The 25,476-nt window shown below is 51.6% G+C and overlaps 5 protein-coding genes across 5 annotated transcripts; 2 read left to right on the plus strand and 3 right to left on the minus strand.

Moving 5' to 3' along the window:
- Positions 1-550: 550 nt before the first annotated feature.
- Positions 551-983, minus strand: CTRU02_212735 (nadh-ubiquinone oxidoreductase b12; the record flags this gene model as incomplete). Its single annotated transcript, XM_036723428.1, has 3 exons — positions 551-719; positions 790-894; positions 970-983. The coding sequence occupies 3 exons, from the start codon at positions 981-983 to the stop codon at positions 551-553; spliced, it is 288 nt and encodes a 95-aa protein (XP_036584704.1).
- A 565-nt stretch (positions 984-1,548) lies between these two features.
- On the plus strand, positions 1,549-3,114 carry CTRU02_212738 (ccr4-not core complex subunit; the record flags this gene model as incomplete). The annotated part of the gene is made up of 2 exons (XM_036723427.1): positions 1,549-1,998; positions 2,062-3,114. 2 exons carry the CDS (start codon positions 1,549-1,551, stop codon positions 3,112-3,114), a joined length of 1,503 nt encoding a protein of 500 aa, XP_036584703.1.
- Positions 3,115-4,285: 1,171 nt separating this feature from the next.
- Positions 4,286-5,660, minus strand: CTRU02_212737 (negative regulation of gluconeogenesis; the record flags this gene model as incomplete). The annotated part of the gene is made up of 3 exons (XM_036723426.1): positions 4,286-4,939; positions 5,013-5,552; positions 5,610-5,660. The coding sequence occupies 3 exons, from the start codon at positions 5,658-5,660 to the stop codon at positions 4,286-4,288; spliced, it is 1,245 nt and encodes a 414-aa protein (XP_036584702.1).
- Positions 5,661-7,899: 2,239 nt separating this feature from the next.
- On the plus strand, positions 7,900-8,909 carry CTRU02_212739 (helix-loop-helix DNA-binding domain-containing protein; the record flags this gene model as incomplete). The annotated part of the gene is made up of 2 exons (XM_036723425.1): positions 7,900-8,527; positions 8,578-8,909. 2 exons carry the CDS (start codon positions 7,900-7,902, stop codon positions 8,907-8,909), a joined length of 960 nt encoding a protein of 319 aa, XP_036584701.1.
- A 5,467-nt stretch (positions 8,910-14,376) lies between these two features.
- CTRU02_212740 (DUF2841 domain-containing protein) lies at positions 14,377-16,379 on the minus strand (the record flags this gene model as incomplete). Its single annotated transcript, XM_070205900.1, has 5 exons — positions 14,377-15,122; positions 15,172-15,408; positions 15,465-15,939; positions 15,980-16,201; positions 16,254-16,379. 5 exons carry the CDS (start codon positions 16,377-16,379, stop codon positions 14,377-14,379), a joined length of 1,806 nt encoding a protein of 601 aa, XP_070060293.1.
- Positions 16,380-25,476: the final 9,097 nt, after the last annotated feature.

Raw genomic sequence — 25,476 nt, forward strand, 5'->3', positions numbered from 1 at the left:
CAGTGGGCGTTGAGGCGGTGCATTTGGCTACGGATTGTGCCGCTTTTGTGCCTGCGGCTGACCGCATTTCGAAGAGGCCACATCGGACCATTGAGTCTTAGATACCCGAAATACTTTGAAAATATTGGAGATAATGCATGAGTGGCATCTCTTGCTGCTTCTAGGCCACGTTCAAATGAAGAACTTTGTGAGGGGTTCATGAGAGTTCCCGCACGAGTCGGGAACGAGTGACGCCTAGACTCTGATCATACGGCAGCATTCACTCTTGTATATTATCCCCATAGTCAGGAATTTGAAAAGGGAGCCGAAGTGTTCACCGGACTTGGGAGTTTACCAACAAGAAAGCCTCTGAACGAAGTCTTCACATCCGCTTTTTGGAACGCAACAACGCTGCCGCCTTCGGGCTCATCACAGGTATTGAAATATTCTTGATCGCGGGAATACAATTTCGTCTTCGTCTAGACCCATCCTGCGAGTCGGTCTGCCGACTCGAGAGGTAAATGTACAGCGGAGCAACTCTCCGTCTTCCTTCCCTTCCCAAACGGTTCCTCTAGTGGTGGTCCTTGCCGTGGCTGTCGCCGTGGTGGTGGTCGTCGGCCAGGAAGAAGTACTCGTAAGCGCAGTAGCCGGCGAAAGCAACAGTGGCAATGCCCAGGCCGGGGAAGGATCCCTTGAATCGGTTGAACCTCGTGAAGGGGCCCTTGTATCTCCAGGACTCTCTGCAGCTCGACCGTCAGCGGGATATCACGGCACCGCCAGCAAGCGGATTAGGGAATCAATGGGACTAACGCTCTCTCCCAGGGGTCGTATCTGGGCTGGCCAGCGGCCTCCTTGAAGGCCCTCATGTCGAAGCCGGTGACATTGGGCTTAGGGCCGTGGGATGCCATAGCTAACCTGTCGTCGCACGTGGTCATCAGCCATCTCCTCTCGAGTCTGCCGAGTCAATTGACTGTTCTATAAGGGTCTTACCTCGTTGGCTGCATGATTGCTCTGTTAATGTCGTCTTGCCGTACAACAATGGACGCTTCGGGTTGGTGGTCAGTCGAGTTGGAAGGAAGCTGATTGGAGATCTCTGAGATGTTGTCGTCGGAAAGTCCCGCGGTACGTACCTGTCCGGCTTGGGGCCCCGCACAGACCACCCCTCGTCGTCCACGGTTCGGTCAACGTAGCAAGCCTTCAGGCCTCATTCACACATTCTGTCCTAAAACCGAGATTAACCAGACGTTCTTTGCCAGCGCCACTTCACAGCACGACCCAGAACGAGCGAAACGATAATCAATCGACGCGAAGATAGCGACAGGTGGACGACGTCATTTTTTTCTGGACGAATCCCCCCGAGTGAGATCGAGTTCCGACGACCGGCGGCGGAGAACAAAGGCGCTCTTCTGCTGCCAGCCCCCCGTACATATTCACCCCAGACGCAAATGCAGGGCCGTGGATCATCCACAACCCCTCAGAAACCGACGAAACCGCGTTCGACGTCACGGTAACTTAGTAACACAACACGCACCACCGACGATATCCCTTCCTGGGAAGGCATAATTTGGTATGCCGCCACCGCTTCCTAGGTTCCCTGGCGGGCCCAACACCATATCGCCCTACCACCAGCAGTTCCCCTCGCACGCCGCCCAGGGCCACGGCGCGAACCATGGGCCTCCCCTTGGCGGGAACCCCTCCTACCTCAACGCCAACGCCCAGATCAGTCCTTTCTCCACGAATGGTAATGTCCTCGCCGGCACCCCGGGTTTAAACGGCGGCTTCCCCCTCGGCGCCGACAATAGCCTCAGCAGCCATGCCGCGCGGATGAGCTTCCACGCGGCGAACCTGCAACAGCAGCCGCACGGTCAGCCGCAGCATAACTTTGCGCTCGATCACGGTGGTGCGCCGACGCGGACAACGCAGAACAAGGGGAGGATACGGGAGGTCTGGAAGCACAATCTCCATGAGGAGATGGCCGTGTTGAGGGAGCTCGTCGACAAGTACCCGTACATTGCTATGGTTAGCTGATCTGCAAGCATCCCCGGGACCAAGGAACCCAAGACTGACGACGCGAAACCGCAGGATACTGAATTCCCAGGCGTGGTATCACGGCCAATGGGCTCCTTTAGAGGAAAGAGCGATTACCATTACCAGTGCCTGCGCACAAACGTTGATATGCTCAAGGTTATCCAGATTGGACTGACCCTATTTAACGAAGACGGTGAAACCCCTCCCGCGCGACCAAATTCGACCCAGGATATCGAACTAGGCGCCGCTGGCAAGAGGGCCGCATCACAAGGCCCCTTCCCATATGCCTGGCAGTTCAACTTCAAGTTCTCCGTCAAGGACGATATGTACAACGAGAAATCGATCGAATCATTATCAAGTGCGGGAATCGACTTTGCCCTTCTCGAGAGGGACGGCATTGACCCGCACGAGTTCGCTTCCCTACTCATCCCGTCCGGCCTCGTATGCTTTGACAACGTAAAATGGATCTCGTTCCACGGCGGCTACGACTTTGGCTACCTCACCAAGCTACTTACCTGTAACGATCTTCCTAACGACGAAGCAGACTTCGATCAAGTCATGAAGTTGTACTTCCCATCAGCTTATGATGTTAAGCACCTCATGAAGCATGCGATCCGGCTCCACAACTCAGGATTGCTCACACCGAGCGATCCCAGCAGCGCCGACATCCTGCAAAAATTTGAGCACAAGTCTGGCCTCGAGAACATTGCCGACTCCCTCAAGATCAAGCGCGTGGGCAACGCGCACCAGGCTGGTTCCGACTCCCTGCTCACGGGCAAGGTTTTCTTCCAAATGCGAGATAAAATCTTCAACGGAGAAATCCCCGAGGAGCATGTCGGTAAGGTCTGGGGTCTTGGTATCCCGGATCTTCTAATCCTCGAACGGCTGCCGTTCGGAAATAATGCTGGCAACCAGGACCAGTCGCAGGGCCAGGGACCCAACGGCCAGCAGAATGGGGGGCCAAGCACGCCCAATACCAACAGCGTCGGTCTTGTGAGCACACCCGCCGCACAGTCGCACAACACCAACGGCCTTTCCATGGGGCCAATGACGCCCGGCGGAGGCGGCGGCGTGTTCGGTAACTTTGCCTTTGCCGGCAGTAGATAAACTTCCAACGCGCGCTCATCCCTTGCCATATTGGGTTTCTACGGGCAGCTTTATTTTTTAAGCTATTAGCGTTTGTCTTGTGCCTCTGGACTGGCCATGGTGACTTGTTTCTCAGGAGTGACACATCAAGCGCTGGGTCTGGTTTTGCTTCCTCTCTTCTTATCCAACATGCGTGAGGTGTTTCCTACCGCCGCCCCTTTTGACGATGAAAAACACAAAGTCTCAAAACTCGCTGAAGGAAACCAAGTCGGGGGTTAGACCGGATTCTTCTTTTGAATTCGGGGGCTTTCTTCAAGTTATTCGTTTCGTTTTTTGGCTCGACTTTTGCACGCGGATTTACATGGAGTTGGGATTCGGGAAGGTCCTGGTTTCATGATTCACGTAAGGGAAACGAGCAACAGGCGGGGCGGGGAAACGGCATGGTTGGGAAGGGGAGGCAGGTCGGTTTATCCTCTTTAAGTCATGGAAAGGTGTAAGACAGGGGAAAACACATTTATTGTCGTCGACTTTTGATTGACAGGAAAGTTCTATATGCATCAACCAAGTCGTTAAGAAACCCTATTGAGCGGGGACGGGTGGGGAGCGCCTAGGGAAAGTTCTTTATCAACTATGAGAAAAGAAGAAGGGCAGCGGGAGAAGGAGCGAGAGAGAGAGCGGAGAGAGCGGAGAGAGCGGAGAGAGCAAAGAGAGGACGAGCGTATGAAACTTCTCTTTAATCATGTACTGTACTGTGAATACCTGGATCAAAGGTGGGGTTGGGGGAACGACTGCAATTCAAACGCGAGTTTAGTTGTTTACTCTGCTGCTCCTGGCACCTGTGACTTAGACGTGTAACCTGTCCTCCGGTTAATGAGTTCTGCAAGATTGATGTTTCATTTTTGTCCCCCTCTCTCTCGCTTGTTCGTTCATAAAGTAGTATTCTGGGTGTCTGGTCTTGTTTGTGTCTGATACATTTGTATATCTTTGAGGTGGAAGAGACCATCCTCTTCATCCCGCGATTCAAAATAACAATGCGCCTAAACTCCAAGTAGCTTAAATATGACTGCGTCCTGAAGTGATCCCATAAAGACTGATGGGGCCAGACAAGGCAATGCTCTAGAAGTAGAGAATGGAGTAATACATTCAAAACCAGAAACCCCGCTTATTTATCGTAGATAGAGACTGTGTATAATCATGTAATGAAAACTTTCTTGAGCTTGTCCATGGAATACACCTCCCCAGTCCGCAGGTCCTTAACCTGGTCTGGTGGCAGTCCCGACTTCTTGGCATGGTCCTCGAGGCGCTCCTTGCCATATGCGCGGCTATTGGGCAGTAGCAGCAAATCGTGCTCGACGTAACTTTTGGTGTGGTGTGCGTAGGGAACATTCCGGGCGAGGTCGTTCAGTTCCGTGGAGCAGATGGGGCAGACAGACTGCGTACCTGCCGTCGCGGATACGTTCGTTGCGGTGTTGGCGTCCGAGGGGGCGACGTGAGACGAGTTTGCGGAGTGGCAAGCCGGTGTTTTCAGTGCGGACAATCCCGAAGATAGGGCGATATGGAGGAGTGGGAAGGAAGGGAGGGAGAGGAGGGAGTTGTGGGTGCGAGTAAAGAGATCAGCAAGGTTGTTCCACCGTTGTTGACTGTAAAGATCTGAGTAGGCGGCGTTGGCGGCGTTGGGAGGGTAGGCGAGGAGTCCGAAAGCTTTGCGGAGCTCATCAGGGTAGGTTGCTTTGAAAGGGACAAGATACTTCTTCGCGTGTGCTATGGCTTCGAGGAGTTTGGGCTGGGATTGGGTGCGAACGAGCTCGATGTATTGTTGGAAGCGAAGCATAAATTCGAGGTTGCTCTGGAGGTTGGTTTGTCAGTCACAATTTGATACAAGAGAGACGGGAAAGAACTTGGGGGAGGAGTATACATACATCCATCTTCCTCAATTCCTTCTTGTTATCCTGGCACCAAGCCAACGCCTCAGCGACGCTTCCACCTCTCAGCGCCTCCTGGATCCGACTCATCTGCACGAAAGTCTCGACGTCGACGAGGTCATCCATCCCGCGCTCAGCCGTTAATGCTTTAGCTGATTCGTTGTATCCGTGCCGCAGGAGGTAATCAACGAGTAGCCTGTCTAGTCTGGCACGGCTCCATGCCTCATATTTGACGTCGTCGACAGAGTGCATGCCGTATAGATCGCCAAGGTGGGAAATGCGGGCGCCGGCCTGACGGGTGAGGCGAGCCTCCTCATCCGCATGGGCAGTGAGCTTGCGTTTGACACCGCGCATACGGGCAATCATCGTATCAAGGTTTTTTAGGACGTCATCGGGAGAGGCGCGGCCGTTGACAGAGGCCGTGGCGGTTTCTTTCAGAAGCGATTTGATTGCCGTTGATTCCTTTTCGACTGTGAAGTGGGCGGAGCGAAAATTCTTGCGAAGTAGTTCGTAAGGAAGACGGAGGAGGGGTTGATCCTAGTCAATGAGGTCAGATGCACTCGCGACGGGAGGTAGCTTAGATCAAGAACATACGAGGAGAAGATGGTCCTGGTGCTTGATTGTTGCGTGTTCATGGTCGGCCATCTTGACGGCTTAGGATGGCTGTCCTCAGTCAACAGGGAAAGGGGTATCGTTTACAGATTCACTATTAGGCCCCCTCGCAAGAGGGATGTAGTATGTTGGCGGTGTTGATGTGGCTTGGGTGGAAGATTTGGGAGTTGAGAGGTTGAAGCACAGGTGCACTGATATGCGTTGACGTTATCCGGGCCGATGTTGCGGGGCCGGAGTGGCTCCGAGGTCTCTCAAAAGTAAGGGGGGGACTTGCCCTGACTTTCTCAAATTGAACTTATCCTGCTACGGGGTATGTTCGCAATAACAACTTACAACAGTAAGGCGCCATTCCAAGCAATACTGATACCACGGACACCAATCATCCTGCTCTCGTGCTTCACATCTCGATACTTCATCCTCGACCCGCACAGTGACAAGCTATCCAAACGCACAGACCACATTTGTGGTTCTTCTCGGCTTACATAAGGAGACGTGATCCCTGAAGCTAGGCCAGGATGCCGCAAACCCCACTCCAAATCACTTGTGTTGTGATGTGAGGCTGGGAAATGCAGGTCGCGAACCACAACTAGCAACGGTCAAGACAACCACAGAGAGAGCCGGCGCATAGGATGTGCTCATTCTACTACGTAGCAAAAGTGGAATGTCTCACAGCCCATCAGTCAAGTGATTCAAGCTGGCAGCCCATGGGAGCATCAGGTGACTGGCGAGGCTCGGCATTTCCACGACGCGCGGGTTGATGGATGGGCACACTGAAGCTACCCCTGTTCTATCCCACTGTAGCTTGTCTACATCTGTAATAGGCATTTGTGTAGATGGGTATCTTACTATCAGTAAAATACTATGATAAGCAAAGCAATCGATAAGAAAGGACAAGCATCCTCCTAGCCTAAGGGCGCTGTTGCAGCGTGTGCTCCTCTGAAGAACTGGGATTGGATCGGGGCTGTCGGGGAAAGAACTATGAGGCACCCACAAGCCAGCCGAACGACTGGGGGGTGTGGCTCTCTGGCTTCTCATTGGCCCAATCAGAACTTTTGCCTCAGGCTTACATCCTCCCTCACCCTCGAGCGTATTTATCTCCAGCCTCACCCACTTTGCACGTGTTCACCCTCTTCCTTCGCCGCGTGACCAGAGCTTCCCGCCGCCGTCGCTGCTGCTTCCCTCCCCCCCAATCGAACAAGCCCGTCTCAACCACCCTCCAACCGGTCTTTTCTCAGGATTAAAAAGATAGAGGCAAGTCTGCAGAATTTCAGACTTCCTGGGCTTTTTTTTTTCAGGAATCGCCATTGTGAATAAATTTCCGCTCCTCGGGATTATTTCTTCTCGAATCTCGACACTTACAACCGGCCCCATCGGGACGACCCCCCAGCTACCGCGGCGCGATATCACGAGTTTGATCACGCCTCCAACACGTGAACTCCAGCAAAACCCGTGATCTGGAGCTCTCTCACCGCCCAGGCCAGACCGCAAACCACATGATCTAGAGGTATGCGAGCTGTCCCATTTTTTCCTGGCGATCATTTAATCTGCCCTATCGTTTCTATCACATCACACTGCAATGCGACCGCAGAGGCAAGGTTTTCTGATGGTTTATTGTCGCTTTTTATTTGCGCCATTTCCTTGAACCGCCAACTCAACTCAATATGTTCCACGACTTGCTCCGCAACTACAATCAAGTGATTGGTGACGATGTCGCCGCGTATATTGAAATCAAACGCAAAATTATTCAGTTATTGTCAAGAAGGATGCACTTGTCTCCAGAAAACAACGACAAATCTTCGTCACCTTTTCCGTGAATGGATCCTCAGTCAGAATGACTGAAGTCTGCGCAAATTTCCTGCTATCACGTCCTCCGCCCACTTACTCAACAGCGACACGTTTACCTCTGATTACCTGGACCTGAGAAACATGTTGGGATTATTTTTGACTCGAAGGGCAAGCGCTCTTACGTTTCCGCACCTGAAACACGCAATCGCTTCTTGGGCTTTGAAGTCATCGTGATTTTGGACTACCTACCCTTGGTGCAGCGCCTCTGCTCACTTTGCATCAATACCCTCGCCGCTGCCTCTTCTTTTATTGCCGTTGTTAATCAGTCACTGCCGTTCAATACTAACAGTCCCTTCAGTTCTACTCTCACCACAGCTTGGTTCGCTCTGCTGAGTGTTGAGGCAACATCTCAATCGTGAGCTGTTCTCAAAAGCTGTTTCACCTTATCAAAACCAAATCTCCCATTCGCTCTCCAACCACAACCATTATGGCCGACGTCATCGGCGACCATCCAGACCTCTCTGAGCTGGCTCAGTCGCCTTCTCCTGGTCAGAAACGCAAGCGCGACATGTCGGAATCCACAAGTCCCGGTCGTGCCAAGCGTACCAGTGCCGGACCTGACACAGATACCACTGCTTTCATCGAAAATGCTATCGAAGCTGCTAATGCTGCAGCTGCCAACGGTGTAAATGTTGCCGACTTCAGCGCTCTTCAGCAGGCAGCTGCAGCAGAGCACTCTGAGGCCGCTGACCCGGCCAACGCTTCTAGCACTGCCGCTGCTGCCCTCGGAATGTATCCCACTCTTCATGTTCCTCCCTCGACAGAAGAACAGTTCGCTGCGCAGACCAGCAATGAGCCGACTCACCAGGACCATACCTTTGGCCACGCCGATGTATCGCCTCCCGACGGACTCATGTCTTCCCTGCCAACTGTCCCTCAGCCCACCAATGGTGTTCAAGGTGTCCCGCCTCAGCAACCTCACCAGGCGCACCAGCCTCCCCAACCCCAACAGCCTCAGCACCGTTACTCCACTGGATCGGTCGGCGCCCCGACTAAGAAGCCAGATGTTGGCTCAGAGGAGTGGCACAAGATGCGTAAGGACAACCACAAGGAGGGTAAGTAAATGTGAACAGTTAACTGCTACCGCGTACTAACATCTGCACAGTGGAGCGTCGTCGTCGTGAGACCATCAATGAGGGCATTAATGAGCTGGCCAAGATTGTACCCAACTGTGAGAAAAACAAAGGATCCATCCTTCAGCGTGCCGTTACCTTCATCAACCAGCTCAAAGAGAACGAGACGCAGAACATCGAAAAGTGGACTCTTGAAAAGCTGCTTACGGAGCAGGCTATAGCAGAGCTCAGTGCCTCGAATGACAAGCTTAAGCAAGAGTGCGAACGACTTTACAAGGAACTTGAGACATGGAAACGGGTTGCCCAGAATGCCGGCCTCTCGTATCCTCAGGCGAACAAGGAGGAACCAGCTGCCACGACTTAGAAGGTCTCTTCTGGAAGTCAAAAATCTCGCCCTGAAGCTAGTAGTGGCTTATCTGCGATTCCCGACGGCCTTCCTGGCAACCCCTTCAGCAGCCATCAGGTTCATCAATCGATGTCTGAAGGCATCCCCCTGAGACATGTAAACGGTCATCAGCATATACCGCAGTATCCATGCTCAGCCCCATACACCATGCCTTTACAGCCTCTGGCTCCTGAGCGGACTGCCAACTTTGGTTGCGAGGACACGTCGGAGAATGGGACGACAATGGCGAACAATCTAGTCCCAACCTCTCCTCGACTTCATCCGGAGGAGTCTTCTTTCTTCCATTCATCTTATACCCCTTAGCAGCCCTGGGCTGCTTTTCTTGTTGTTTTACTCAGATTATAAAGCTCGGTCCACCTGGCCCCCACAGACGATAGTCTATAATGAATCTCTGCTTACTGGCCTCATTCTATCTTAGTTTTACGTGTGTGGATTAGTATCAGCGTTGAAAGTTTTTGTGGTATTATTGTAGGAATCGGGTTCGCATTTCATTATGCAGTTATGCATGTGGCTGGACATTGTGTCTGCCCGACTTCGGCGTCTTAAAGCTTTCGCTACTGGCTGAGCTTCCAGTCAGTCATGTTATAAGACAGAGTAGCACACTAGTTCTCATTATAATTATGCATGCTGCAATGCTTGTACTACACTGACATGCCTGTCGTTGCCTTCGGTTACTCAGTACCATGGTGAAAAGTGAGATGGGCAAAAGAGCAGAAAAGCTTGACCATGAGATAGCGCAGCCTTGCAAATTAACTTGAGTATGGTTGGTTGACTGCGTGTCTCAAGGCCGTGCTTACCGAAAATGATGTTATTCTGGGCCGAGAGGCCGTGGTCAAAACGACCAGAATATGCCGTGGACATGATGGTTTGGCATTCCAATTGGGTTGGATTTGCACCTTGGGCCTAGCTCGATAGAAGACTTCGAGAGGGCTTTGTAATCTTCCGGTTGTAGCAGGATAACAGTTACTCTCTCGGTTGCGGACGTCTCTTTACGACACACCACTGGCCCTATTACCCTTGCCACCTGCCATCGGTCTTAAATAACTTCTGAACTGCTCATATTTTGACTGACAAGCCTTGACTGCGCGAAGACGAACTACGAGATTTTGCCTTCAGTCAACATCACTTGCAGCCGCTCCTTCCGTTCCAACCCCATGCATACCATACTAACAGCCTATAAATTCGATTCGGTTAGTGCTGGCGTTTCTTACCGCAACAAAAGTGTGAGAGCAGATGTGCTCTTTGCTAGGACGGCTGGTTCCTACCCTCCGGCCCACGTCCCTTTTTTGCAATCATCAAGGTTGGAAAACCCCGAACAGGCACGCTCTGTTTCCCACTCCTTGCCCGTCATCGTCGTCCTTGTACGCGAGTTGAACCAGTGGAATAAACGCCGACCATCGCCAAATCTTGAGGCTAATGTCTGCCAATGCCAGCCTCATTAGTTCGCTGATTTAAGACAAGGTTAGTGGCTTTGGTTTGCTGAACTACGGTTTAAATAGACAATGACGATAAAGTTAATCAGCAGCGTACTATAATTCTGGTTTGTATAAACCCTCTTCTAAGGTGATACAGCCCTTTAAGTATCAGTCTTTTAATCGAGTTCTCGTCTTTTGGGTTTGCCTGGCTTGGCTCCAACGGCACCCATAGCATGGCCGCTGTCGCAGGCTTGGCATTTTCTTGGGCCTGGAAGAGTGAATGTAACCCCTCCCCCCCCCCCCCCTTTTTTTTTTTTTGGCGGAGATCGAAATTTGATAACGGAACTGCCTCGGTATGATGCGATTTTGCTGTTGTAAGCAACACGACTTTTTGCCTGATGCAGTGTCTTCTTCCTTGTCGCCCAATGACTTTATCACCGCAGCTTCTTGGCAGACCTTCAGGATGCTCTCCTGAGTTCGAAACTGATAAACCGTCTTCAAACAACCTGATTAAGGAAGGTGGAAGAAACATTCTCACACACATCAAGAAACTGCAAATCTACAATCAAAAAAAGGCCTGGTTCGCCTTTGGATGGTTGCTACATTCACAACACATCGAACACGTCAGCCACTCCCTATTGCATGCCGTGTTTGCCAACTCAAGAAATCAGGATGAAACTCGAGCAGCAGAGGCATACATCTCGGCCGCAAGGTCCCGCATGTTCCTCGAAGGTCCATTTTGATCTCTCGACCCGCTCGCATGCTCCAAGTATAGGAATGTCCGGCCCGAGCCAGCCACTCAGACTACCCACGGAAGCGGGTTCCAACACTTCCGATACATGTAAACAGACGTACGTCAACGCCTCGGATGAACATCACTCGCAGATACCCGCCACAGACTGCATGGCATGCACTTTGCAGCAACGCAGCCGGCCGGGAAGTGGGATTGGAGTGGATTCTTGGAAATGTTCTCCCCGGCAGCGGGGGCTCTCCGGAGTCTGAACCGGCACCGAGACGCGGCTTGCATTTAAACTATGCAGTTTGCTCGATAGTTCATCCCAATATGCAAGGCGCAAACAGCCACGGTTGCCACTAAAACAAGGGTATCGGCGGTCTCAGTGAGCCTACTTTTGAAAGAGAATGGGATGTTTCATTTCCTTTCTGCCTCAAGGAGTCCCATCCCGGACACAGTAGGACAAATGAACCGCCCGGGTGAGCTGATCCGGTTTTTGGGAGCTGCGGGCTGGCCCAAGATAGTCTGACACGACGTCAGCCAGCGATGCAATGACCCAACGAGCGCGCCGCACTTTTTTTTTTTTCCTTTTTTCGAAACTGGAGAGAATGACCTTACGTGTTTGCCCTTGGAGCAGCAACTTGTTCGTTATAGTTTTCAAGGCATAATCGATCTTCCACCTCTAGTCGAGTATTTTGCGCACGTAAGCGCTGTGCCGCTCGACTCTTTGTGGTTCCACACCGAAAAGGGAGGGAGGCTTGAGAACAATAAGAGCCGCGGCGCAGGACTTTAATAATTAATTAAGTTTGAAACAGTATCACAAGAAATATCCGTAGTCAAGCCTTATACCGCTCCCGAAACGGAACATAAGGACATGTTAATATTCTGGTTCCTCCCGCCGTCATCGGCACGGCAGTTTCCAGAATAGGGTATCAAAGTACTGGTACATAGCATCAACCCTACCTAACCTAAGAGCATAAGCAAGGGAAATAAAAATAGACCTTGTCATTTATCCTCTATCATCTGTCAAAGGGAAGACAAGATAGCAGAGAGTGTATGTGTGTGGGGGGGTGGTAGGAGAATGAGAAAGTGATGCAAAGCCAGGGGCGGAGGCCGACAACACTCTGCAGCGGGAGCCAAAAAGTCCCCTCGGGCCGTGCCAGTGGTACCTTCGTTCAACCCAACGCAGGCAAGAAAAAAGCAAGTATATGGAGGGTGGTTAAAAAGAGGTTGTCATATGTCAGACGGGAACAGGTCAAGGGGTCACTTTTTTCTTGCAAACAAAGATGGATGGATGGATGGAGGGGCGTGGGCAATCAATTCACATGAAGTGTCGTGTCGTCAAAAAGAAATTTGGGGGTCAAGGGGGGGAAAGTATGCGAGACGAATTTAAGGTGTGGTGGACGAAGGCCGGTGACTGGCCGGAGGTGGTATCCACTTCTTCACCGGTCTGCGGGGGTTCGGTGACCGGGGTACCACTTTTCTAGTTATCGTCGTCCCCCATCCCCGCGCTGGGCCAGGACGAGAAAACAACGGGAACTACGGGGGGTGCCTCGCCCCGTCCCAGGTTTAGAGAGCTCATTCATTCCACACCCTACCCTCCCTCTTTTCCTTCGCTTTCGCTTTTGTGGAGTCGAATTCTGACATCCGACAAGTCAAAAAAATCCCTCCTGGACAGCAGATTTTTGGGACCCAAGCTGCCGGGATCTCACTACCTTTTCGTATATTTGTTCGCAGTAGCGCCCGTCTCTGTCACTTGAGTACCTACCTGTCAGGCTGTCACATGTATGCAAGACCGGGGCTTCTTGCCCTCCTTTTGGAAAGACCCTTAATACAGTGGGAATTGGGACTGTCTTCTAGCGCAATTGGTGACAGAGGTCTTGGAAAGCTACCGATTGGAAGGAAAGACTTCGGACTTTGGCAGCCTGCACATCGACTCGCAAACATCCTCATCATGATCTTGGAAAAGCTCTCGGTTAGGTTAAGAGCCTCACCGACGTTGACAATCGATAAGGCTGAGAACTGAGACATTTGTAACAAAGAAAGAACCGTTGCAAGCGTTACACACCTAATTTTGACCACAGGATCATTTGAGCAGGCTGCTCTCATTACTACCACTCTATAATGGCTATTCATTACAAACAGAGTGTGTCATGGCCGAGTCTCAAAGGACTCCAGACAACCAAGTAGTCTCTCAGAAGAAAAAGGAAAACAAAAGAACTCCGTCATCATGTCGTGTCAAATCCCTCAGCCATGTCCCCTCAACCTCCTTGAGAATCCCCTAGCTGTAATTTGTTGTTGTTTTTTTGTCATGTATTTCTGCGGAGCCCCCAAAACAGAGGGCGGGCTGGGGGGCTAGTTCGATAGCCTCCTAGCACTTCTCTCTCAGCTATACCGGGGATTTCCTTCTTGACCGCACCTTCCTCCTGTCCAAAGTCTCTTTAGATCTCGCTACACTAAAGGGGCCACAGAAAACAAAACAAACGGCCAAGGCCAGCGGTATCGAGGAAAAGTAATTCAAGCCTTGCCCGCATCGCTCTGCTACGTCTTGAGCCGATGATACTTGTTTTCTGATGCTCGGCGACAGAAGACATGAAAACTAATGAAAAGCGTGGTTTGGTAACAGCGTAAAAGCTGATGCTTAGGCACAGAGAAGCCACCTGCACATCGAGTGAAGAGCCCTGCCTCCTCAACCTTCCTTAAAAACAGACTCCAGCTAGACGGAAAACTGGCGTGACAAGAAAATGAGACTAGGAAAAGAATCAATATCGAGATGTTGCTCATCAAGAACAAAAGCCTACCCTCCGATTGCTCCTAGATTTGTTTGTCCTGAGCCTGCTGCCGTGCCCAGGGATGCTGTGATATAACTTTTCAAGAGCCGCGAATGAGATTAAAAATAACAGACATGCCACTCGTAATAGAAATTTGGGTCGTAAAAAAAAGTCGACCAAACAGACACCGTCCACGCCATATCTTTTCGTTCTGATATTTCGATAGTAATTGTGGCAGTATTCGAAGAGCCATGGATTGTATGTACAACACAGTAGCGCCGTTTCTGTCGAACTGTCGAATGAGGAAAAGGCATGAGGCTCCAAGTTTCTCGAGGAATGATTTCGACAATCGTATGACAGGTAAGACGAGAACGTAGGCCCCCCGCATGTATTGCCACGGGTTTTGACAAACTTTTCTGACTCATCAACTTTGGTTGTTACCAACTTCAAGCCGTGCTGTCCATTATACCTCACTCAAACGTGTGTGCGTGCAGTAAAGCCTTCGGTCAGTGAATCTGACCCCGGGCGAGTGCATCTGGTTTTCCGCCTGAACCAGGCAAGCCTCGGGTGTCGGTGGGAAGATAGCCTGAGAACCCTTGAGCATTTTGAACGGGCGTCTGGGTGGCGCCTACAGGCCTAAACATGCTTCCTTGATCGAATCCACCTCGCGAAATATTATCGTAAGGCGTAGGTATGTACTGGTTTTGGGCCAACGGTACACTAGGGTTACCAAAATGCCCTTGTGCGGGGCCGGACTGTTGTGGTGTGAAGGAATAGACAGAGGCCCCGTTTGGAGCAGTCGAACCTCCTTGCCAAGGCTGGGTGTACATCCCAGAGGCGGCGTTTGGATATTCTGTTGCAGATGCATAGATCGATGGACGGCGATGCGGGTCGTGAGATGGCGGTACCAAGTCTTGGAGCGGCATACCTGATGGCGGATGAATATTGTTGCCCTCTACAAAGTGATGCTCGGTGTGAATGCTTGAAGGCATCATTTGGGCCGAATACTGCTGGTTACGTAACGGCATTTCGTTCATGTACGCGCCGCTTTGCAGAGTTCCGGTTGGACTGTGATCGCTGCTTGAAGTGTGCAAGAGGTCGTGTGGTGGCCCCGTCTTTGACGGCGATGCACTTGACGTGATGGAAGGGTGGTGATCATCCTCTTCTTTCACGAAACCATTGTCTTCGTTATCGGAGGGATAGCTCTCGGGAAATTTGTCTTCTGACATGACCATGATAGTTGCATCACCATCTACCGACCGTCAGCTGAAGAGCTCATTTCAATCGACAGTGGTACTTACCGATCTCGCCCCTCTTGTATCTTTCTTCGCCCTTGGCAACTTTGAAGATCTCATCCAAATATGGCTTTTTCTTGGCATTTGCCTTGTTCTCCTTGTCAGAAAAGAACGCCGACATCGCTTCTGTTGTGGCATCCTCCAGCTTCTGTACATTCAGGTTCATCTTCAGAATGGCCGGATGCTGCTTCTCAGGGGGCTCCACAATCATGCGCAGGATATGGCATAGGAGATGCACTCTCTCTGAATAGAGAATAAGCGTATGTAAAAATACTTGGGTTGGCATAGAGAGCACTTACCTCTCTTGTAGAGATGGTCAGGTTCCTTGTGGCGAACTTTCTCTTCCTTCGTAGGGCCCCACGGCTTAGGCCACCAATCTGGTGCCTTTTCATCCTGGCCTGTGTAAGGGTGATTGGTTTGTTTCTTCGGCTCGACAACTTTAACCCAAGCTTTGGCGATGAGTTTGCAGGCCGTTTGTTGGCAGTTCTTGAACCGTTGTTCGTAAAAATCCCACACTTCCTGATCATTGCCAACTCTGAGGCCCTTCTTGGTATTCGCCACAGACACAATCACGTCATCGTCATCATCCACCTGTCTTCGATACGATCCTCCTAGACCGCCTCGATGCCTCTTGCGAGCCTTATAATTGCTCTCTTCGTCGAACATGTTTGCGACTTGTCGGCGGCGGTCCTGTGATCGGTGTCCGTAGCCACTACCAAATGCTTGATGGTAGCCATCGCCGTCGAAACTGAATTCGGAGTCGTCATGAAGAGGGCTTGGGACTGCATAGCTAGTCAGTCAAATTTTGATTCACCAGCACGGAATAAGAAGCATCATTACCAGCATCTGCGCCTCTGACATGCCGAACAAATGTCTTCATGTTGAAGAATTTGCTGAAAGCATTGGGCTGCTGCCTTCCTCCTGGTCCAGAAAGCGTGTTTCCAAACATTTGTGCACTGCCGTCATCTAGAATCGCCGCAACAAAGTAATGTCTGGCTGGAATGTTGCAATGATCCCTCAATGCCTTTCCGATGTCCTTCAATAATGTCAGAATCGTGTGGCTCCTTACTTCTTTATCATTAACCTACAATCGGTGGCCTCCGGGTATCATGAGCTTCATGATAACGGCCATCCTCAGGTGGCGGAGGGTCAGCAGGATACCTCTCTGGGTGCCATTGCCGGGGGAATGGTTCCCGTGGGAAGTCGCGGACCATTGCTGTGGCACAAATGGCGCAGCTGTCAATGGAACTGGTAAGTCCCTAGCATTCAGATACTCCAGCTGACAAGTTCGAGGTGCCGTATGGGCGAGTCTTAAGAAACTGTCAGAAGTGACTGCGGCGGGATGTGTAACTCGGCAGAATCGAGGAGTAGGGGAAAAACGAATACGATGTGTAACTATTCAGGAATTAGACGGCGTTGACTTGCATGGAACAGCAAGCAAATATCTTACGTCGACCTTGTCAGAGGCAAAGCTTCTGGTGGACTGTTATGGTGGGCCAGAAGCGCAAGGATAAAGGTAGAGCACGAAGGTCAGATATCAACGCAGTTGAGCAATGCTCGAGCTCAGTATACGAGAAAGAGAGGTGGTTCGGAGAGTGTTGCAACCTAATGCAAGATGTAGGTCGTTCAGACTTGAGAGTGGTGTGTCAGACCGTATGCGTGAGGGTAGATGCAGCAGAAAACAAGACTCGTTCCGATGTTTGTATGGCGGACGGTGGCTAGATATTGCAGAGTCGAGCCACAGAATACTAGACTGGTTTAGGCCTGCACAGGCCTGCCGTTGTATGTTGAGATGATGCCGGGGTCAGGAGACACAGCGGATTCCTGCTTGAAATCTTCGGGGATCGGTGGGCGGGTAGCTATCAAACGCAGAACCCAAGGCAAAGTAAGGCGAGGTACTGTGCCGTGGCTGAAGATACGAAATTGGCGGGCCGGGTGACAGAAACCACCACGACAAAGAGGGCGGGTTGTAACTTGTCAAGGACAGTGCTGATGTTTGGGGAGGAAGTTGGCGGAGAATGCGAGTTCGGGCGATTCAAACAGATCTATCAGCTCGCGGAACGGAACACCAGGAAGGACCCCAAAGTCCTCTTTGTTTCCAAGATGACTTGAGACATCGGGGGGAGAGCCTCTCCACTGGTTCGCGGTTTGTCTTAGCGCAACTCTCCACGCAATGTCTCGGGGAAGATGTGGTAGACCAGGAGAGAGATGTTGATAAGTGAGAAGGATTGGCCGACTGGTAGCGGTACGCGTTTGCGTCCTCAACCAAAGACGAGACGTAAAAAACGAATACGGCAGTCTTCGGCAGGAAAGCAGAGAAAGAAAAAAAGAGCCAATAACCACTGGTTGGAGGGTGAAGGCCCTTGATGAGGTCAAGGCTCCCGGGGCTGGTGTGGAGCTTGAAGGGAGGAGGAACCTACGAGGCGGAGGTAAGTTGAGCTTGTAGACAGACCCGATACTTTCTTAGTGATCTGACTTAGGGCTTTCTAGTATATTTCGATTGTTGCTGCGGCATGCAATAGTAGACGACTGGGGAAGGCGGGAGAGAAGCAGTGTCCGGAAGCGAGGGGTGGATAGCGAAGCCCCAGATGACTTGAGCTTGAGGGGCAGCGAGACCGGCACCCGCAGTCGCAGTAGTAAGATCAAGCGATGCGGGAGGAAGTCGGACAAGGAAGCACCCCAGTTCAGTCAAAGCGAGCTTTCTACCCTCCTTCAGACTTCTGCTGTGGAAAAGCTGGCACTGGTGAGTAGTAGTACCAATGTTTGCGAAAGGGCCGAACGAAGAGCCAAGTTAGCCTGACCGAGAGAGAATGAACGGACACAAGCCTGAAGCAGAGCAATAGTCTTCCGACGTGGGACTGACGACAGTGGAGAAGGGGAAAAAAGGCTTCTCAAGGAAGCTTTTGCGTGTGGTGGACTGTAGTCAAGGTACTTATGAAGCACTGCCAGGGGAAACGATTACATTTGGACCCCTCCCTGGTCAACCATCCTGATAAGGTGTGGCAGGTGCCAGCCAGGAGGGAGAGGGTGCTCGATAGTCCCATACACCACAATCCAATGCCGCAGCTCGGCGTCCCAAAGTGTGGCCTGCAGGTGAGGACACCCATACCACAGGCTCTCCTGTGGTGTTTGCGCTACTGTGAACAAGGTAGGCCATGTACAGTACCAACGAATACTGTACGCATCTTTGCACATACATGGGCTGTACCAGGCCCAAAAGAGCCAGAGACTGGTCAAAAGGAGGGTCTCTCGTCGTCTTTCCGGCAGAAAAGCCCACCATGCGCTGTCACTGGGCGTGAGTGTTGCAACGGGCGATCCTCTTGGCCTGGTCCCTCTCCCTCTCTCCGTCTCTAGGCCCCCGCCGCCAACAGGCCGAGGAATGCCGCACCTAGGACGACAACTAGAACCTCTGTTCAGGCCATGTGGTGTGGGTGTTGCACTTCATCCTTTTTATTATGCTTCTTGCCAGCCATCACCTCCCACTTCCCAATCATCGACCAGCAGTTTTAGAAGATATGATTACTACCTACTGCTGATCAGCAAATCAAATAAGTCGTGTAGGCTACTGGGTAACTGGTCCAAAGAGCCCGACAGTGCCTATGATAGCCCCTCGAGAGCAGTGTCCTGAAGTTTTGTGAGTGGGTATCTACCTGGGTTTGCTAAACGAAGCTGCTTTTCACTGCAGTGTTGAAGGCGCTCATGGGTAAAAAGGGCAAAAAATAAATAAATCATAATTTGTGTGACTGCATGAAGGTGTGGAAGATGCCCCATGTCGATGAGCAGGGGTTGGTGTGAGACAACGGTGGGCCGGGCTGAACGGCGCATCGGTCGGCAAGAGCCTCGCCAGTCATACGGGGCCGTAATTACATGACATTGGCTGCATCTAAGGACGCTGATTGCATCATTTTCAAGGCCGTACTGTCCCCTCAGGGCTTTCTTTTTGTTCGCAGTGCTGCACGTTAAGAGCGTCTCAAAAAGCCGCCTAGACCCTTCTGAACGCCTTCTAGGATATCCGTATTATGGGTATCATGAACAGTACAGTGGCTGCGAGGGTCCCTGGTAGCTTACCATTGCTGGTGCAACAGCCATGCCCACTATCTGGCATTCTGATTTGCATGTGTCCGGCAGTGGCAGGGGAAGACGGCGCACCGCAGACAACCGGCAGATAGCAGTTGAGATGCTGCCCGTTAAAAGACCAAAGGAAGCAAGCATTTCTTACACGTACACAATTGTCTTCTGTCTGACCAAGACAGAAGTGGGTTGAAGAGATGGAGTCCCTCGTTATCCCCGAGAAGTTCAAGATGAGTGAAACCTGGCTTAAGACCTTTCGGACTAGGCCATCTCTTTGGTTAATCGGCTGTCCAGTCAGCAAGATAACTTGGTCAACGTTGAGTATTGTCTTGGGAGAAACGTTTCACTAGGCATGGTTTTGCGGGCAAGCTGGTAGTAGAGACAGTGGCAGATGCTAGCCGCCGCGCGGCCGCAAAGTGAATTCATGACTCAAATTGGCCCGGTCGTCTATTGCGGAGTCCGCAGTGTTAAAGAAGCAAACGGTATACTCGCGGATAGCGGGACATTCCCAAGGCGTGTGGTGGGTTCACCTCGTGGAAGTATGTCTATTTAGGGCCTCCTAGGTGACAGGCAGCCTGGCCTATATTTCCTGGTATCGAACAAAACGGGGATCGTCATAGCGGCCATTGGACACGGCGCCCGACAGGTTGGCAGTCTTCGTTTGCGGGAATTTCGTGTTGGCAGCACCGTCTCCGTTATTAGTGGTTAGGTTACCCCTTGCTTTTGAACGGAGTCGGGCGGGGGCCCCGCCCGTTCTAGTCCGTAAGCGTTGGGCACGACTTTTTTTTTTCTTTGACAGTTCAGGACCAGCGGCGGGAAGCGGTACGGCGCGGAAGTTAGTATGGAGACTGACGAGCAAACAAAAATTTCGAGGGGACCCAGTGCCCCATCGGTGCATGCATAACATGCCTCCAGTCCAATTCACCCCTTCACATCACAAGGTGGTGGGAGGTAGGGTATGTGCCCATTCCACCGTACACATTTTCACCCTTATGCCGATGCTTACAAGAGGGCACGGAAGGAAGCAAAAAAAGAGGGCCGAACATGGCTGGCTGAGAGCTGTGTAGCGGCTAGCTGGTAATCAACGACCAAGTTGAAGTCCAGATTGCGCTTCAATAATAAGCCGGTCGTTGATGTCTGGGGGCGGAAGATGGGATAAAGCCTGCAGAGGCAAGCGGATCAAACTCAAGTATGGCGTGGTCGGAATGGATTCCGAACGGGGATTGTCCTTTTGGCGTTTTCTCCTATCGTCCCCTCGCATCTTGAAGGCGTCCAATCGACGGGGGACGCTCCAATTGTACAGCTACCGGTTGGGCCATCGGGCCTTGTGAAGGAATGGCGGGTACTAATGATTGGTCAACGACAGGCTGTGCCATATGATGCCCGTGCCAATCAGTGGTGAAATGCAGCAGAGTAACAATGATTCATCGAGGGATGGGCTCCGGCAACCTGTCTGGACCAGGTCGGCGATCTGAGAGGGGGGGGGAAAAAAAAAAAAAAAAAAAAAGCAAGCTGACGAGTTCTAATCTTTGTGGAGAGGAATGGAAGTTCAACGGCTTCGTGCTTGTCGGCGGAGGAATGCGAGAAACGGTTGGTGCCAAGACTGGGCATGTTTGCTTGCTCTCCAGGGTGGCTGGCGGCTGACCACGCCCGAAGCGTATGGTCTGGTTCTGGTGGCAGTAGTGCATATTAGGTCAGGATCAAGAAAGGAAAAGACGGGACTGACGGCTTGTGTTGGAGCTGCTGCATCCACCACGTTCCAACTTGTCCCCTTGCCGTACCTCATGTTAGAATTGGATATGCGTGATGCCTATCCCTAACCCATCCATCCATGCATGGGCATCCCTCCGTGAGGATTAGGTTAGGATTGAATGCGGACCTTTCATGGTGGATGAGATGGGTTATGATGAATGGTGGGTTGGACGGGATGGCAGTCAGGCACTCGTACTCTTTCGGCAAGCACAGTACCGTGGAGGGAACTACTAAAGACGATCATGAACTCGGATAAAATGGCGGGGATTGGGGTGGACAGACGGTACGTAGCTACGTTACCTTGGGGCACGTTCTGGGTGGAGAATGGACACGGCCGCCCAGCTTCCCCACTGGCTGAGGAAGGGGGTTTGCGACTAGCAGTGTCGTACTGAGCTTGCTATGTTGCTAGGATAAGCTACACACCTCCCCTTGCTCTGTTGTTGAAATCATGTCAGGTCAGGGACCGAAAAGTTACGAGGAGCAATCCGAGATCGACGTTGGCATATAACCAAACTGCTACCAGAGATGGCAAGCTAACTCGCGGCGAGCCAGGTAAGGGCATCTCCTGGATAGTATGAGAGTGGGGGTCCACGGCAGTGCGCTTCCCTTGTAGTGAACATGGCCGGAGATGCTCTTCCTACCGATACTGTTCAAATCAAACCATCAAGTGAGCACTTGCGCGTCGTCTTAGACGGCTTGGATTAGCATGAAATCCCTGCCGTTCTGGCCTTTTCCAACTCATGGCCAGAGGTAATGATGGCAGGTTTGCCAGCCTGCCCCTGACATCGACGATCGGACTTTGACACCATTATCATGCATGGATACAGAGACGCACTTCAAAGGTGAAGAAAGTTGTGTGCTGTCTTGTGTGTCTCAAAATTCACGATAACCCTCAACGTCCATCGCACGAATGAAGTTGTTCCAAAGCCGAACGTGCTATGGCAGCATACGACTAGCATCTGACGGAGGGGGATATACCCAACGTCTCCAGCAAACCCATTTACAGGATACAACCTTTCTTAACCGAGCTCAGAAAAATCCGAATGATCGGAGGAAAGCCCTGAGCACTGCACCACTGATCACCTAATCGGAACCTTCGGCTGAAGGCGATAAAAAAAAATCCATGACCTAGCTTCCCAGTTTCTTCATAGACCCATATTGAGTCGAGGTTAAGATTGGGACCAGGACGTATGCCTGTTGCCGAGCGTTCGGTTTCAGTTGCTCGCCTGGGGATACATGGCACGACTTTACTTTGGCCTACGGATACCTACATGCGGGTTTTGATGTTTGTTGCTTTGTACCTTCCATAGGAGGAATCAGGAATTGGCAGGCCCGTTTTCCAAGGCGCAGAGGATCCTTCTTCTTCTTCTTCTTTTTTTTTTTTTAAAAATCTTTCCGACAGCAGGTCTGTCACAGGCGTGGCCACGGCCACTGACCTACGCACAGGTCCCTTGAGTATCTAGATTTAGCATTCTGCTCCGCTGCCTGACGTCCAATTGACAAGATCGGGTCTGAGGGCCCAGTTTAGACTGGTACGGAGCTCCTGTAGCATCTTACCACTACCCACGGTTACAGGCGTGCATAGTAGGCGTGTCCTTTCAGGTTCCAGTTTTTGCTCCAGTTCAAGCTTCCCATCAAAACAAGGTCCACGTTCAGTTCCCAGTCCTTGATAGTCGGCCGGCTATGCCCCGGACCCTGAGACGGAAGCTATGACGCCTGAGTCTCCAGCTTCAATTGAACCTAGGGTCTGGAGAAGGAACGGACGGGTACCCGCTAGCACGATGCGCTCGCAATTGCCTGAGGAACTCCTTCCTCACCTGTTAGGGCCCAGTCTGACATGGTCCCTGCAAGAGAGGTGCCCCAAAACCTACTCCTTCCGGTAAAATAGTTCGCCAGTGAGTGATTGGACCATACAATTATTATTATTATTTTATTTTTTCCTACGCCAACCAGCATAGGGCACAGTACTGCGTACTGGCACTACAGCGAGTACCCGTCCCTACTGACCCTGCCTCTGTACCTCCGTGACTTCGGCTGCCTCCCCCCGCCCTCGTATCGTGCTTCTTGCTCTCAATAAATGGCACCAAAAGCGCAATGTTCTAGTCCATCACTGCCGATCAATGGTAATTCACTCTCTAGTTAATTACAACCGACCTACTGACGACCTACTGGTGAATAAACACACTGGCGACACATACTATGTTTTGATCAAATATGATCAATTACACCAAACCGAAAAAGAAAAGTACAGGGCAAAAACAATCCAAACAGGGGCCGTTCCTAGCAAAGTCCGTCTTGCTAGTGATCCAGCCACTAGCAAAAGCATCAGAGGCCTGCCGTCCAATAATGGAGACAGTCGGCTCAGCTTGAACAGCCTCTTCAGCCATTTGACCACTCGTTCTCGTTCGTGGTCTGCTCACCTAGATACTGACCCAGGCTCGATTTGAGCCACCGCCCGAATGGTATGTCACACAGTTTTATCTGAGGAGGTTCCCGTTTCGCGATTTCCCTTCAACATCCGCTTCTCATTGGCTTAGTACCATTTTTCATGTACCATCGACGCATTTCGTTCTTCGATGCGCCTAGCTGCATCCAGGTTTCACGACAGCCTAACGCGCACACAAATGTACTATAGAGAGCCGGATGCTTTTAGGCCTTGCCTAACTAGAAAGGTCGCCCGCAGGAACGAAGGCGGGGGGGTCGCAAAGGCAAGTTCAACCTGTGACTCTGGGTGTGTCAATTACTCTCAACCACGTCACTTTCGGCGATGGTGTGGTCCACCTGTAAAGCTCGCATTCGACTCTTGTCACATATTGCACCGGCTCGTCTCGAGCAATAGCGCAAAAGCAAGATATCGTCACATCCTATCGATCCAAAACTGCCGGCCTGGAAGAATGTCGGACTCCACCACGCTAGAGGCGGCCTTGCAGTGTATCTATGCATTCCCAAGACAATCCAGCCTCTATATGGCCGTGGACCTGATCACCCCCAACGAGCCAATCTGCTTTTCTGGCATTCGCTCAGAGCTAGAAGCATGTCTGAAGCAATGTGGTTAGTGGGAAAACTCAATGGCTTAGCGCAAAAATACGGGTTCTCCGTTACCTGCGGCCAGCAAAGCAAAAGAAAAAGAAAAAGCAAATATGTCGATAAGCATCTGATGTTGCTTTTTTCAATGGAGTTACTTACTCAGCCAAGACGAGCGCAGCAATTACATTGCGCGTCGCTCGCTTCGACGACGGCGGCATTTTCTGGCTTAAGCTACCGTCCGCTTAAGGCAGGTCAACGGGCACATTGGCGGGACACTACCATCAAACGAAAACCTATCGCTGACACGTCGATGCCTGGGATTCAGGCCAAATAGTTTCTTCTTCAACTCCAAAACAGCGTTATTAGAAGGTCGGGGGGGCGGGGGGAAGCCATGCACTCAATTTTACTCGAGCAACACGACAGTGGATCAGCGTGGCCCTTGGCGGCAGCGCAGTCCCTATCTGGCCACGGCGAACGAATGCATGGCCATGTCCCTTCTAAGAACAGACGACCTGTTCCTTGAGCTTTATATGTGGGAGCACCGTGTAGTCCCCGAGAGGATGCAGCACATCGGTTCGTAGCATCGAGCTGCTGAGAGTGCGCCGTGGAGAAGTAAATGCACATCTCGACCTCTCTGGTCAACTTCCGCTGTTCCGCCTGCAAGGAGCGACAACCCTGGAGAAGATACACTACCATACTTCTGGGACAAGCAACTTGTCAGCGTCAGTCCGACAGGGGACGTTGGCAAGAAGGAGGGGGTTACATTAGCTAGCTACACCCTTGGCTTCTCACTACACTTTGTTTGCTTGGCAACTTTTCCAAGTGTTGCTGCCGATGCCGAGATAACGTTTACTACGTACATGGATTTCAGCTCTTTCTACTATGATGGAAACGAATACTTGTTAGGGGCCCACAGAGCCTTACGCGGAATTCGGCGGACACCAAACAGGCATCAGTCCACCTGCTGACTCGGCTGCCGTCTTGACAATAACCCCTGGGCGCCAGCGGCAAGGGCGACACGGTGAGTGCGGGCAATGTTCCCTCCAGTCGATACTGCTTGTGATATTGCGCAGGGAGCGTTGAAGCGGATCCTCGCGCCCTTCTGCCAACTGAATCTCACACTTCGCTCTTACCGTTTCTCCATCAGCCCCGTTAGTCTTGGGATTGGACGATTGCTGTGATTCGCAGTCTAGTCGATGGCTCGCTTCCCTGGCCTTCAAGCCGAGGTTCATTTTCTCCGCTGCGATGACCAGCACGTCCTGTTCCGTCACTAATACCAACTGTGGTAGGTAATAAAAGCCACTCTCCATCCACTAGTGACCAGGGTTGGAACCCAGAAACCCCCAAAAGACGTTGACATTGCACTGGGCTCCCCCTGGCAAACCTCTCCACTTATAACCGTACTTTACCTACCACTAAAGCCACTAGAGCCCAGTCTGACAGCTCACTTCACCTCATCTC

This window comes from Colletotrichum truncatum (assembly GCF_014235925.2).
Source record: "Colletotrichum truncatum strain CMES1059 chromosome Unknown Contig_0009, whole genome shotgun sequence".
Taxonomy (NCBI): Eukaryota; Fungi; Ascomycota; class Sordariomycetes; order Glomerellales; family Glomerellaceae; genus Colletotrichum; species Colletotrichum truncatum.